The 12,586-nt window shown below is 41.4% G+C and overlaps 1 protein-coding gene across 10 annotated transcripts in view; it reads right to left on the reverse strand.

Annotated features, from left to right (window-relative positions):
* LOC119826322 (protection of telomeres protein 1-like) overlaps positions 1–12,586 on the reverse strand; it is a 60,293-nt gene that overhangs the window by 28,091 nt on the left and 19,616 nt on the right. For 9 of the 10 annotated variants that reach the window (XM_038347570.1, XM_038347596.1, XM_038347563.1 and 6 more), the window contains 3 exons: positions 5,885–5,974; positions 4,972–5,102; positions 1,758–2,048 (listed from right to left, as the gene is read on the reverse strand). In XM_038347570.1, coding sequence (XP_038203498.1) covers positions 1,758–2,048; positions 4,972–5,102; positions 5,885–5,974 — 512 coding nt within the window. The remainder of the gene's footprint in view (positions 1–1,757; positions 2,049–4,971; positions 5,103–5,884; positions 5,975–12,586) is intronic. The other variant, XM_038347609.1, reaches the window with a different exon arrangement.

Genomic DNA, 12,586 nt, shown 5'->3' on the forward strand with positions numbered 1-12,586 from the left:
ACCAGGTATAATTCAGAGAGAATAATGTCTGCTTGCTTCTGTTTTTAATATTTAATTAAAAATTTATGTCTGAGGCCAGTAGTAGTAGTGCAGACATTTAATACCAGATTAGGCAGATCTCTGTGAGTTCAAGGCCAGTCTGGTCTAAATAGTAAGCCAGGACAGCAAGGGCTTTGTAGAGAGACCATATCTCAAAGAACAAAATTATCAGAAAAAAAAAATCAAAATTCCATTCTGCAAAAGTCGTTAAGAGAATATTGTTACCATATTTACCTCCAAAGACATTTTTGCTATCGTCTGGACATTTTCAGTCTATAAATGAAGGCATACCAATAAGCAGACTATTACTAAAGTTTATCTCAACAAGTCCATGTCTGTAACTTTACTATATAAAGAACATTCTATCACACAGAAGTAGTCCACACAACAGTTTTGCTTCAAGTGTACTTTTTCCAAACATTTAAAATAATTTTTATAAAGGAAGTTTATAAAATTAAAATTGTTAGATGATATGCAAAGACTTGAGACATATTTTTAAACTATCCTTAAGAAAACTTAACTTTTTTACATTCACTTCTCAGTGCTGATTTTCAAATAATTCCTTGATCTTGCTCATACTCATCAACACTGCAGCCTCAAGGCAGAGGGCCTGCCCAGGCTTCACCCCTAACCAAGAAGAGACTGGCAGCTGCTGGCTGCTGCAAGAGGAAGTAGGGATGAGGGACAGTTAGCGGAGATGTGGGAGTGGACGATGACCACATTTCATTGCATACAAGCATGAAATTCTCAAAGAGTAAATTTTTTTTTAAAGAAAAACTCTTTCTCCAAGGTACAAATAAGTTACTCAAGAGCTGGATGACTTATATGAGAAACTATATCTACTCACTCGGTGCTTGAGGGAGGAAATGCACTTTTGCCACTACCCACTAAGGCTCACAAGGCTTTAGCTCAGAAGTCAACTGCTTTGCTCGCATAATCGTCACACAGGAGTCAGCATCTTTGTTCTCGGGAATGTTTGGTGGCTGGTAAATGTCACGCGTCAGTGCAGGGAGCCTTCCTCCACTCGCTCACTTTAAGTGTTTACTTTCTCACAGCACTGTTTCCATGAAGCTGTACTTTCACTTTGAGTGTTCCTTTGAAACTAAGTCCTCAATCTTGTCCAAGCACCATGACACTCCACTGATGGTCTGATTATTACAAGTGACAGAGAATTAAGTACAGGACCTTGGTCATATAGCAGTACTGCTCAAAAAATCCTGGAAAGTATGGTCCAGCAAAGAATTTGATTAAGTAATGACCTTCTGCAGGTCATTCATGGGCATTACTTATGTTACTATGTTTTTTTTCCTGGCTGATTTAAAAACAAGAATGATAAGAAACATCTCTCATTATCTGTGACTCTCCCGTGAGTCAGGCAGTATGACAGGGCCAGAACTGAATGAGAACAGACCCTGATAGTCAATGGGTGACAACATGGCTGACTTTCACAAAGCAGCAGAAATATATCCTGGAGTGTCACTAAAAAGAACTCCGTGGGTTTTATTATTAAAATAAAATAGATGCAGCATGCCATACCATCTGTAAAGTACACATCTGACAATGGTGTTCTCCCCAGAGGGAAGGCACAGAGAAATGCAGGAGCACAGCATCAAGAATTTTAACTCAGTATAAAACAGCTTGTAAATCAGTCAATGGAGGGCCGCAGGCTCCTTACTGCAGGTGGTGCTAAGGCACAGCCTCAAGGATTGAAAATGTACCTTCAGAAGAAAAGACGTCCCATCCACTTCTGCTTTGCCCAGGAGCTGACAGGTCAGGTCACAGTACTGCATGGGGTGGACGTCAGAGAGTGGCAGTAAAGTGGGAGAAGGTGGCACATGTGTGGATGCCCAAGCCCGCAAGGCTTCTACCATATTGTGGTCCAGAGCAGTGATGTTAAAGTTTTTGCCTGAAGTGCGCAGTGTCACAGGAGACATTAAAGTACCATCAAATGTCAAAGATGCAAAACCATAGTTGCTGATTCCCTGAAGTTCGTTTTTATATACTTGGATCTAATAACATGGACAAAGCAGAAAACAAACAAAACAGCTGATACAAAACCCAGGAACCAAAGAACTTGAGATGTTAAATTTTTCTAGTGTGAGAAGCAGAGTGACCCTTTACTATTTCTTACTGAATTAATTCATGAAACCATACAACCAACACATACTGTATCGGGGTATATAAGCATGCAACTTTAAAACAGTGCAATTGATACTTTTTAGACCAGTAGCTAACTAATAGTTATCCCGATTCTCTAAACTTGCATTCTTACATTTGTGTGTTTAATTTATTGAAGTATAATTTTCCTAGAGGAAAATATAACATGCCAGTTATTTATGTGGTATAGTGTAATCCAGAACCCACCAATATGTGAAGCAAGCACATGCAACAGAGGCTAAGTCACCCTCACCATGAGCGAGCTGGGCCATGACGGAAGGACTTTAGCTGCCTGAGTGTTCAGGCTCATTTATTCAATGGATAACTATCAAATAAGTGGTTTTAGTATTTTCTTCACGAACTGACTTTGTTCATATAAAATGCTCCCCTTTCTCTTCACAAATTTCTGGTAGTACTTCATGTCTGATAGTAAGATATAGTCATTTCATTTTCTTGCCGCTTGATAATTTTCTCTTATAGTTTTAGTTCCAATTTATGTCCTCATATTAAGCGCAGTTTGTAAGTAGCACATGATACTTGATATTTACTTATTAATACTTTCCTGTTAGTCAGGACATATTCACTCTGAAAACATTATTACAGGTCCAGGAGTGCTGCACAGGGCCGATTCCCTTTTGGCCCCTAGTCTGTGCTGTTCAGCAACTGTGTCCTATTGTTCCTTTGGTATTCTTAGGGTACCATTTAACTCCTGGGGTATAAAAGGCTCCTCGTGTCTCAGTGGGTGCCGAATCAGTATTTTCTACCACACTCCCTGCTTTCCATTCCCACTGCCCTCTGCACACTCTACTACACAACACTTGGTGCCACTGGCATCTTACATGACTGCTCTTGCCCCAAATACTCATTTATCTCAGTGAAATTGCTAGAATAATAACAAAAAAAGCTTCATATTTATTCACTTTCAAGTAGTTTTGCCACTTCTTAACAAGATTCTATTTGGAAAGGCTCCACTTTACTGAAGAATATTTTATTTAGAAATAAAATTATAGGTAAATGAAATTTTATCAAAAATCCTAACTGTTCTCCCACATGGAGCATGGTTTCTCCAAGCATTACTGACTTTCTAAGATTGGATGTGTGTATGTGTATGTATACACACATCCCATTCACTTCTTTTCTCCTGTATCATAACTACATGCTAGTTACATTACTAGATATTGTCACCAAGCCCACTGTGGTCCATTTATTTTTATCTATTACTGGTACTTCATACCTGGTAATGTCTTTGGCTCCATCTTTAATGTCTATTCCATATCAACCCCTCCAGTAGACTTTTCATTTGCTGTTCCTTTTAGGTATTGAATTTCTATTTGCTTCTTTTTCAGATTCTATTTGTTTCTGTTACTGATTTCTTTTTATTCATTTAATATTTTTTAATTTGCTGAAAGTGGTGCTCTGCTTAATCTTTTGGGAAAAATTACAATAGCTAATGATAAATTACTGTTTAACAGACTTAATGAATGCATCCCTGTGGAATTAATTTGGAAAGTCTAATTGCTTTTTAAAAATGTCTTCTTCTAAGTCCCTCTACTTGTACCCAGAGCTCTTCTTCGTGACTAGACCCTGCAGTGAAACCCTGAAAGGCTCTGAGTTATGTCACCTCCTCTGGAGGGCAGTTTTCTTCATTTTGGCAGGTTGCTAGCTGAGCTCCTGAAATGGACAAAAGCTTGAATTTATGCCTCTTAGGGTGAATTTGTAGCAAGCTCAGGGTTCCCCAAAGCCCTTCCTCCTTAGTGAGACTCACCCTGCAAACAGTGTTCCTTGTGGAATCATGTAGGTTTTTAACAGATGTGCACGAGAAGCCTTCCTATAATCTTGGTGAGATAAGGCGGACTTCGTGATGTCTTACCGTATTGGACAAGGTACCTGTAACTGTGTGTGCGAGACCGGCCTCAGGCTCCTGTGGTAGTAGCCCTGTCTGTGGCTACTATGCAGCACTGGGCCTCGGTTGTTGGAAGGAGGGTCCATACCACTCCAATTTCTACTCTTGTTTTCTCTGCTTCCTGCTCTGGCAGCATTGTGAGGAACAATTCTCTACCACGAAACTGAGCCAAACTGAACTTTTTGTAAGTTGCATCTGATAATATTTTTGTCATAGTAATGAGGAAAAATAATACGGTGTTAAAGAGGTACAGACTTACTAGGATGGCTCTGCAGCATCCTACTGCATCCCTTTCCGGTTTCAGGCTCTTGCAATCCTCAAGAGACCTTGCCCTGCCCGTACAGCACAGCGTTCAGTCAAGTACGCATGGGCACAAAGCAGACTCTCAGTGCAGTCTGTACAGTCTTTTCTCTCTAGTGCTTTGTCCAGAAGGGTCAAGTTCTTTTAGCTGAACTGAATTTTAATCTTCCCCTTCTCACCTTACCAGAACTACACTGCTCACACTTCAGGAGTTTAAAGTTAGACAGGACAACAGTAAGACCCCAACTTAAATAAAATTAAATTAATTAAAAAGAAGTTATGAGGATGTATGCCCCTATCCTTGACAAATTCCACACGGAAACTTGGTAACACCAACTATATTTGGAAGTGAGAGGACAAACTGAAACGAGTTAGAAACACAGCTTCAAATGCGTGCTTCAGGAAAGAGAGCAGGCAAATTCATTCACATGATTGATAACTGATACCATTTGCATTTCTTGTCTCTTGGAATGCTAAGTGTCACCCTCTAAGAAGGCGGCCATACAGTTAGTACTAGATACATTTGATGAACAATATAGATGTCTAGTAAATGTAGAAAGTACGAATCATACCTTCAGCCCACGGAAACAAACAATGTCTCCAACTTTATAAATGACTGGAAGGTCTTCATAGTTCCTACTAAAGAGCATGCACGTTAACTTCACATCTGTCTGGTCCACAATTGTTACAACTGAACAATAATCTGGGAAACAAAAAATATTTCACACAGATTAAGAAATTTCAAAGCATTTATAAAATCAGAATATGCTAATTTAAGAATGTCAAACAAATACTACTCTGCCCTATTATTGCCTTTTAAGAAAATGTGATACCATTCCCAAATTAATTCACAAAAATTAACCTTCAGACTTGTAATGAAACAAAAATAAATGTGCTATTTTTCTACCGAACAAATAACGTTTTCATAACATTAAAATCAAAAAGGGAGAAAAGCAAATCATTGCCACCCAATATCCGAAGAAATAAATTAGTGTAAGCTATTTTAAATGACAAAATATGTAAGAGTTAATAAGGAAAAAGGAGGGGCAATGGTGTTCAAAAGGAGTAACATTTTCCTTAGGGAAAAAAAGTCTGATTTAAAATATTCCCCTTCTGAAGATGCTGACATCTGCAGGTTGTGCATCCCACATTGTCACACTTAAGATTCACCCGTTGACCCTTAGGACATCAGATATAGAAACAAGAGGCAGGAAATGGGCCAGAGCAGGAAGCAAATGCAGGGTTTCCCCAGGTTATTGGCTTCAAAGTTTACAAACCAAGCCTGAGAAAGGAAGCTGCACCTAGGATACAGTGAGAAATGTATCCTAGGTACAGATGAGCCTCAGCGCAAATCAGCCACCTACAAGGAAGGCCAGGGCAAAAATCCATCTGCTAGAATAGGAAGTCAGCAGACTGTCCAGGAGTTTCATAAGAAATAACTGATTTGTGGGGAACAGTACCAATACAATCAGTGAAACTCATTACCATTTGATTCTCCTTGCCTTTTTTGTTTTGTTTTGTTTGGTTTGTTTTTTGTCCAGTGCTTGGTAATGGTGTGTAGATTCTGGAGTTTATTTGGCAATGAGAAAAATAGATTGGAACATTTGCCCTCCTACTGAAGAACAATGAAAATTTAAGGAAATCAGAGTAGGAGAGGTCTTAGTTGGTGCTTCTATTACTGTGATGAAAATACCATGGCCAAAAGCAACTTGGGAGGAAAGACTGTATTTCAGTTTACACTTCATCCCTGAAGGAAGCCAGGGCAGGAACCGAAGTGGGAACTGAAGCCTAGGCCATGGGTAAATGTTGTTTACTGGCTTGCTCCCATGACTTTTTCAGCATCCTTTCTTAGACAACCCAAGGCCACCCACATTGGGCTGAGTTTCCCATATCAATCTTCAATCAAGAAAATACCCCCACAGATTTGGCAACAGCCAATCTGATGGAGGCATTTTGCAATTAAGATTGTTTTCTTTCCAGATACATCTAGCTTTGTGGCAAGATGACAAACACCAACCAGTAGAGGGGGGGTATTTCATATATATATATATATATAAATTATTCATGTTTCCATACATATATATATGCATACATATATATATATATGTGTGTGTGTATGGAAACATGTATTTTCAGTGGCAAAATAAACATAAGATCACCAACACTAGCTAAACTGGTAAGGAACACGCACACAGGACCAAACTAGTCCCTCTGAATGTGGTTGGCAGTGGCATGGCTGGGGTACACTGAGGGGCCACTGGCAGTGGCACCAGGATTTATCCCTACTGCATGTACTGGCTTTTTGGGAATCTATTCCTTTTGGATGGATACCTTGCCCAGCCTAGATATAGTAGGGAGGGCCTCAGACCTTCCTCAAAGCAATGTGCCTTACTCTCTCTGGAGACTGGATGGAGGCGGGGAGGAGGGTAGGTGGAGGGAATTGGAGGAGGGGAGGGAGTGGGAACTTGGATTGGTATGTATAATGAAAAAAGATAGTTTATTTTCTTTTTAAAAATATATAAAGAACTCAAGAAACTAGACATTAAAATTCTAAATAACCTAATTAAAAAATGGGGTACTGAACTGAACAGAGAATTCTCAACAGAAAAATTTCAAATGGCCAAAAGATACTTAAGGTCATGTTCAACTTCTTTAGCGATCAGGGAAATGCAAATCAAAACAACTTTGAGATACCATCTTACACCTGTCAGATTGGCTAAAATCAAAAACACCAATGATAACCTATGCTGGAGAGGATGTGGAGTAAGGGAAACACTCATCCATTGCTGGTGGGAATGCAAACTTGTGCAACCACTTTGGAAAGCAGTGTGGCGGTTTCTCAGAAAATTGGGAATCAACTCACCTCAGGATCCAGCAATACCACTCTTGGGAATATACCCAAGAGATGCCCTATCATACTACAAAGCATTTGTTCAACTATGTTGATAGCAGCATTATTTGTAATAGCCAGAACCTGGAAACAACCTAGATGCCCCTCAATGGAAGAATGGATAAAGTGTGGCACATCTACACATTAGAGTACTACTTAGCAGTAAAAAACAGTGACATTTTGAATTTTGCATGCAAATGGATGGAAATAGAAAACACTTTACTGAGTGAGATAACCCAGACCCAAAAAGATGAATATGGTATGTACTCACTCATTAGTGGATTATAGCCATAAACAAAGGGCATTGAGCATATAGTTCGTGATCCCAGAGAAGCTAAATAATAAGGTGAACCCAAAGGAAAACATATATAGATCCTCCTGGAAATTGGAAGCAGACAAGATTGCCGGGCAAAAGTTGGGAGCATGGGGGTGGGGAAAGGGGAGATGGGGAGAGAGAAGGGAGAAGGGGAGGACTGGGGAGAGCTTGGGGGAAGAAGGGTGGATATGGGAGCAGGGAAGAAGATATCTTAATTAAGGGAGCCATTTTAGGGTTGGCAAGAGACTTGGTTCTAGAAGGGTTCCCAGGAGTCCATGGTGATGTCCCCAGCTAGGTCCTTGGGCAGTAGAGGGTGCCTGAACTGGCCTTGTCCCATAGTATCATGAATATCACCATAGAACCTTCATCCAATGATGGATGCAGATAGAGACAAAGACCCACATCAGAGCACTGGACTGAGCTCCCAAGGTCCACTTGAAGAGCAGAAGGAGGGAGAAGACGAGCAAGGAAGTCAGGACCATGAGGGGTTGGTCCACCCACTGAGACAGTGTGCCTAATCTAATGGGAGCTCACCAAAGCCAGCTGGACTAGGACTCAATGAGCATGTGATCAAACTGGACTTACTGAATGTGGCTGAAAATGGGGGCTGACTGAGAAGCCAATGATAATGGCACTGGGATTTGATTCTACTGCATGTACTGGCTTTTTGGGATCCTAGTCTGACTGGATGTACACCTTCCTAGGCCTGGATGGAGGGGGAGGGCCTTGGACTTTCCATAGGGCAGGGTTCCCTGACTTAAGGAGAAGGGTGAGTGGGGGAGCAGGAGGGAAATGGGAGGAGGTGAGGAGGTGGAAATTTTGAATGGCATTATTTATAAAGCAATAGGAAAAGAAAGAAATAGAAAAAAAATTAAAAACTAAAAAACAAGCATCATTTATCACTTCTCTTTTTGTACTTTTCTTTTATAAAAGTTAATTCTTTAATTCTTAAATTGAAAGTATTTTGTGTAATATATTCTGATCAGTTTTCCTTTCTCCAACTCCTCTCAGATCCTCCACATCCAAATCCATACCCTTTCTTTCCCTATCTCATTAGAAAACAAATAGGCAGCAAAACCAAAAGCAGAGTAGAACAAAACAAACATAAGAAGAAGGAGCCAAAGAGAAAGCAGAATATAGACACGCATAGAAACATGTACACTCACACACAGAAATACCATAAAATACATAATCAGAAAGCAGAATATATAAACCTGTAAGAAAATAAAACAAAACAAACAAATAAACAACAACAAGAACAAAACAGAGAAAGCATTTTATTTGTCATCTTTTGCTGGGCATGGAGACTGGCTGTTCTGCTGGAGAAAGCTAATCTTTCTTTTATGAGCAGTTGTTGACTGGAATTGGCTTGTGTCAGGGCTAGGGGCTTGTGTTCATTTCAGCACTGGAACCCCAGCTGGCCTAGCCCTGTGCATGCTGCTAGGGTCTCTATGAACTCGTGTGTGCATCAGTCCTGTTGTGCCTGGAAGACCTGACTCCTTACATTCTTTTTGTCTTCTTTCCTACAGGGTTCTGAGCCCAGAGGGGAGGAATGTAATGGAGACATCCCATTTAGGGCCAATTATTCCAAGGTCTTGAATCTGTATATTATATGGTTGTGGGTCTCTGCTTTTGGTCTCATGTGCTGCAGAAAGAAGCTTCTCAGATGATGACTGAGCAAGACAGTGATCTAGGAGTACAGCAGAATGCTGTTAGGAGTCATGTTATTGCTACATTCTATTAGCAGACCGGTAGTAGTTTTCTCCTAGGTCCATGGCCTATCTAGTCTCGAGTTCTTGGCTCGCTGAGCACTGTCAGGCATGGGCTCCATCATGGAGTAGGCCTTAAATCTAGTGACAGTAGCTGGTTACTCCCACAGCTTTTGCTCCAGCACATCATGCAAACAGGTCGTCGCTGTAGATCAAGGGGTTGTTTACCCCTTTCTCCTCTTCCAGCACCGTGAACACTAGTGAGTGCGTGAAGACTAGGCATACAGAAGCAAGAACCAACAAACACTGAACACAGCTGGCGACTGTTCTTCCCATGTACCATCACCATTCCTATCTTAGGTTTTTATTCCTGGGTAGAGACACCATGACCACGGTAACTTCGTAAAGAAAACATTTAATTCTGAGTGCTCACTTACAGTTTCAGAGCTCAGTTAATTTGGGGCATGGTGGCGTGCAGGCAGAAGTGGTGCTGAAGCTGAAGAGTCCTGCATCCTGACTCAGAGACAACAGGAAGTCTACCGACTCTCTGGGCCACATCCTGAGTATATAACCTCAAAGCCCACCCCCACAGTGACACAGTTCCTCCAACAAAGCCACACCTCCTAATACTGCTACTCCCTTTGAGATTATGGGGTCAAGTACATTCAAACTACCACAATCCCCAAAGTACTTTCTGAAGCAGTTGCAGTTTGTCAAAGCCCGCCCTGCGCCTAACTCTTCAGCTAGGTTTTTACACACTTCCAAAGCTGGTTCTGTAAATGCCCATGCTGTAACTGCAATTGAAGCCACATTTTTTCAATTTTAGCCCATTTCTTACTAATGGTGAAAACAAGGATTTTGTAGTCAGACATGCAGCTGCTTTGCCAGAAACAAATGGTATACTTTGATAACCTGCCACTTTTACACATAATCATCACTGAAGCTAAAAGAAGAAGCCTTGGTTACCCACATGCACACGCACACGCACACGCACACACGAGTGCTGCTTTCCTGTCTGCATCATATCACACACCCATACAGAGTCACCTTGATAACAGAATGACATCATGAAGAATCCAAAAGGAGAGCAAGGGAGCAAGGAAGATATCTTGGTCATGGAGGGGTTTGCCTAGTAACACTGAGGACTCATGTTTGATCCCCAGAACCCAGACATAAAATTAAAACAAACGAAAAACAAACCACCAAACAAAACCACCTCAGGTATAGTGGCATTTAGTAAGAGAAAACCAATCTGTATGATTTTCCCTGGGGAAGGTTATTTCTTTTTTTTTTCCTCATTTTTTTATTAAAAATTTCCATCTCCTCCCCTCCTCCTCCCTCTCCCCTCCCCTCCTCTCCACCCATACCCCAACTTCCTCCCTCCCAAGGCCAGAGAGCCATCAGGATTCCCTTCACTATGGTAAGTCCAAGGTCCTCCCAAATACCCCCAGGTCCAGGAAGGTGAGCAACCAAACTGACAAGGCTCACACAGAGCCCGTCCATGCTCATCACCATTGTCCTTGGTTTCTCAGTCATCCTCCTCTGTCAGCCACATTCAGAGAGTCCGGTTTGGTCGCATGTTCCATTAGTCCCATTCCAACTGGACTTGGTGATCTCCTGTTAGTTCTGTCCCACGGTCTCAATGGGTGAACGCACCCCTCACGGTCCTGACTTCCTTGCTCATGATCTTCCTCCTTTTGCTCCTCATCAGGACCTTGGGAGCTCAGTCTGGTGCTCCAGTGTGGGGCTCTGTCTCTATCTCCATCCATTGCCAGGTGAAGCTTCTATGGTGATATGCAAGATATTCATGAGTATGGTAATAGGATCTGGCCATTTCTGGCTCCCTCTCCTCAGCTGCCCAAGGAACTAGCTGGGGGCATCTTCCTGGACACCCGGGAACCCCTCTAGAGTCAAGTCTCTGCCAACTCTAGAATGGCTCCCTTAATTAAGATATATATTTCCCTGTTCCCACATCCACCCTTCCTATATCCCAAGCATCCCATTCCCCCAAGCTCTCCCCATCCTCCACTTTACAAATTTCTCTCCCCATCCCTCTTTACCCCCAAGTTCCCAATTTTTGCCTGGCAATCTTGTCTACTTCCAATATCCAGGAGGATAACTATATGTTTTTCTTTGGAGTCACCTTCTTATTTAGATTCTCTAGGATCACGAATTATAGGCTCGATGTCCTTTATTTATGGCTAGAAACCAATTATGAGTGAGTACATCCCATGTTCATCTTTTTGGGCCTGGGTTACCTCACTCAGGATGGTGTTTTCTATTTCCATCCAATTGCATGCAAAATTCAAGATGTCATTGTTTTTTACCGCTGAGTAGTATTCTAGCATGTATATATTCCACAGTTTCTTCATCCATTCTTCCACTGAAGGGCATCTAGGTTGTTTCCAGGTTCTGGCTATTACAAATAATGCTGCTATCAACATAGTTGAACAAATGCTTTTGTAATATGATAGGGCATCTCTTGGGTATATTCCCAAGAGTGGAATTGCTGGGTCCTGGGGTAGGTTGATTCCCAATTTCCTGGGAAACCGCCACACTGCTTTCAAAGTGGTTTCACAAGTTTGCATTCCCACCAGCAATGGATGAGTGTACCCCTTACTCCACAACCTCTCCAGCAAAGGCTATCATTGGTGTTTTTGATTTTAGCCAATCTGACAGGTGTAAGATGGTATCTCAAAGTTGTTTTGATTTGCATTTCCCTGATTGCTAAGGAGGTTGAGTATGCCCTTAAGTGTCTTTTGGCAATTCGAACTTCTTCTGTTGAGAATTCTCTGTTCAGTTCAGTGCCACATTTTTTAATTGGGTTACCTTTTGTCTTAGTGACAGTGTCCTTTGCTTTACAGAAGCTGCTCAGCTTCAGGAGGTCCCATTTATTCAATGTTGCCCTTAATGTCTGTGCTGCTGGGGTTATACGTAGGAAGTGGTCTCCTGTGCCCAAATGTTGTAGAGTACTTCCCACTTTCTCCTCTAACAGGATCAGTGTGTTCAGATTGATATTGAGGTCTTTAATCCATTTGGACTTGAGTTTTGTGCATGGTGATAGATATGGATCTACTTTCATTCTTCTATAGGCTGACATCCAGTTATGCCAGCACCATTTGTCGAAGATGCTTTCTTTCTTCCATTGTGCACTTTTAGCTCCTTTATCTAAAATCAGGTGTTCATAGGTTTGTGGGTTAAGATCCGGATCTTCTATTCAATTCCATTGGTCGACTTCTCTGTTTTTATGCCAGTACCAAGCTGTTTTTTAA

This window comes from Arvicola amphibius, chromosome 1 (genome assembly GCF_903992535.2).
Source record: "Arvicola amphibius chromosome 1, mArvAmp1.2, whole genome shotgun sequence".
Taxonomy (NCBI): Eukaryota; Metazoa; Chordata; class Mammalia; order Rodentia; family Cricetidae; genus Arvicola; species Arvicola amphibius.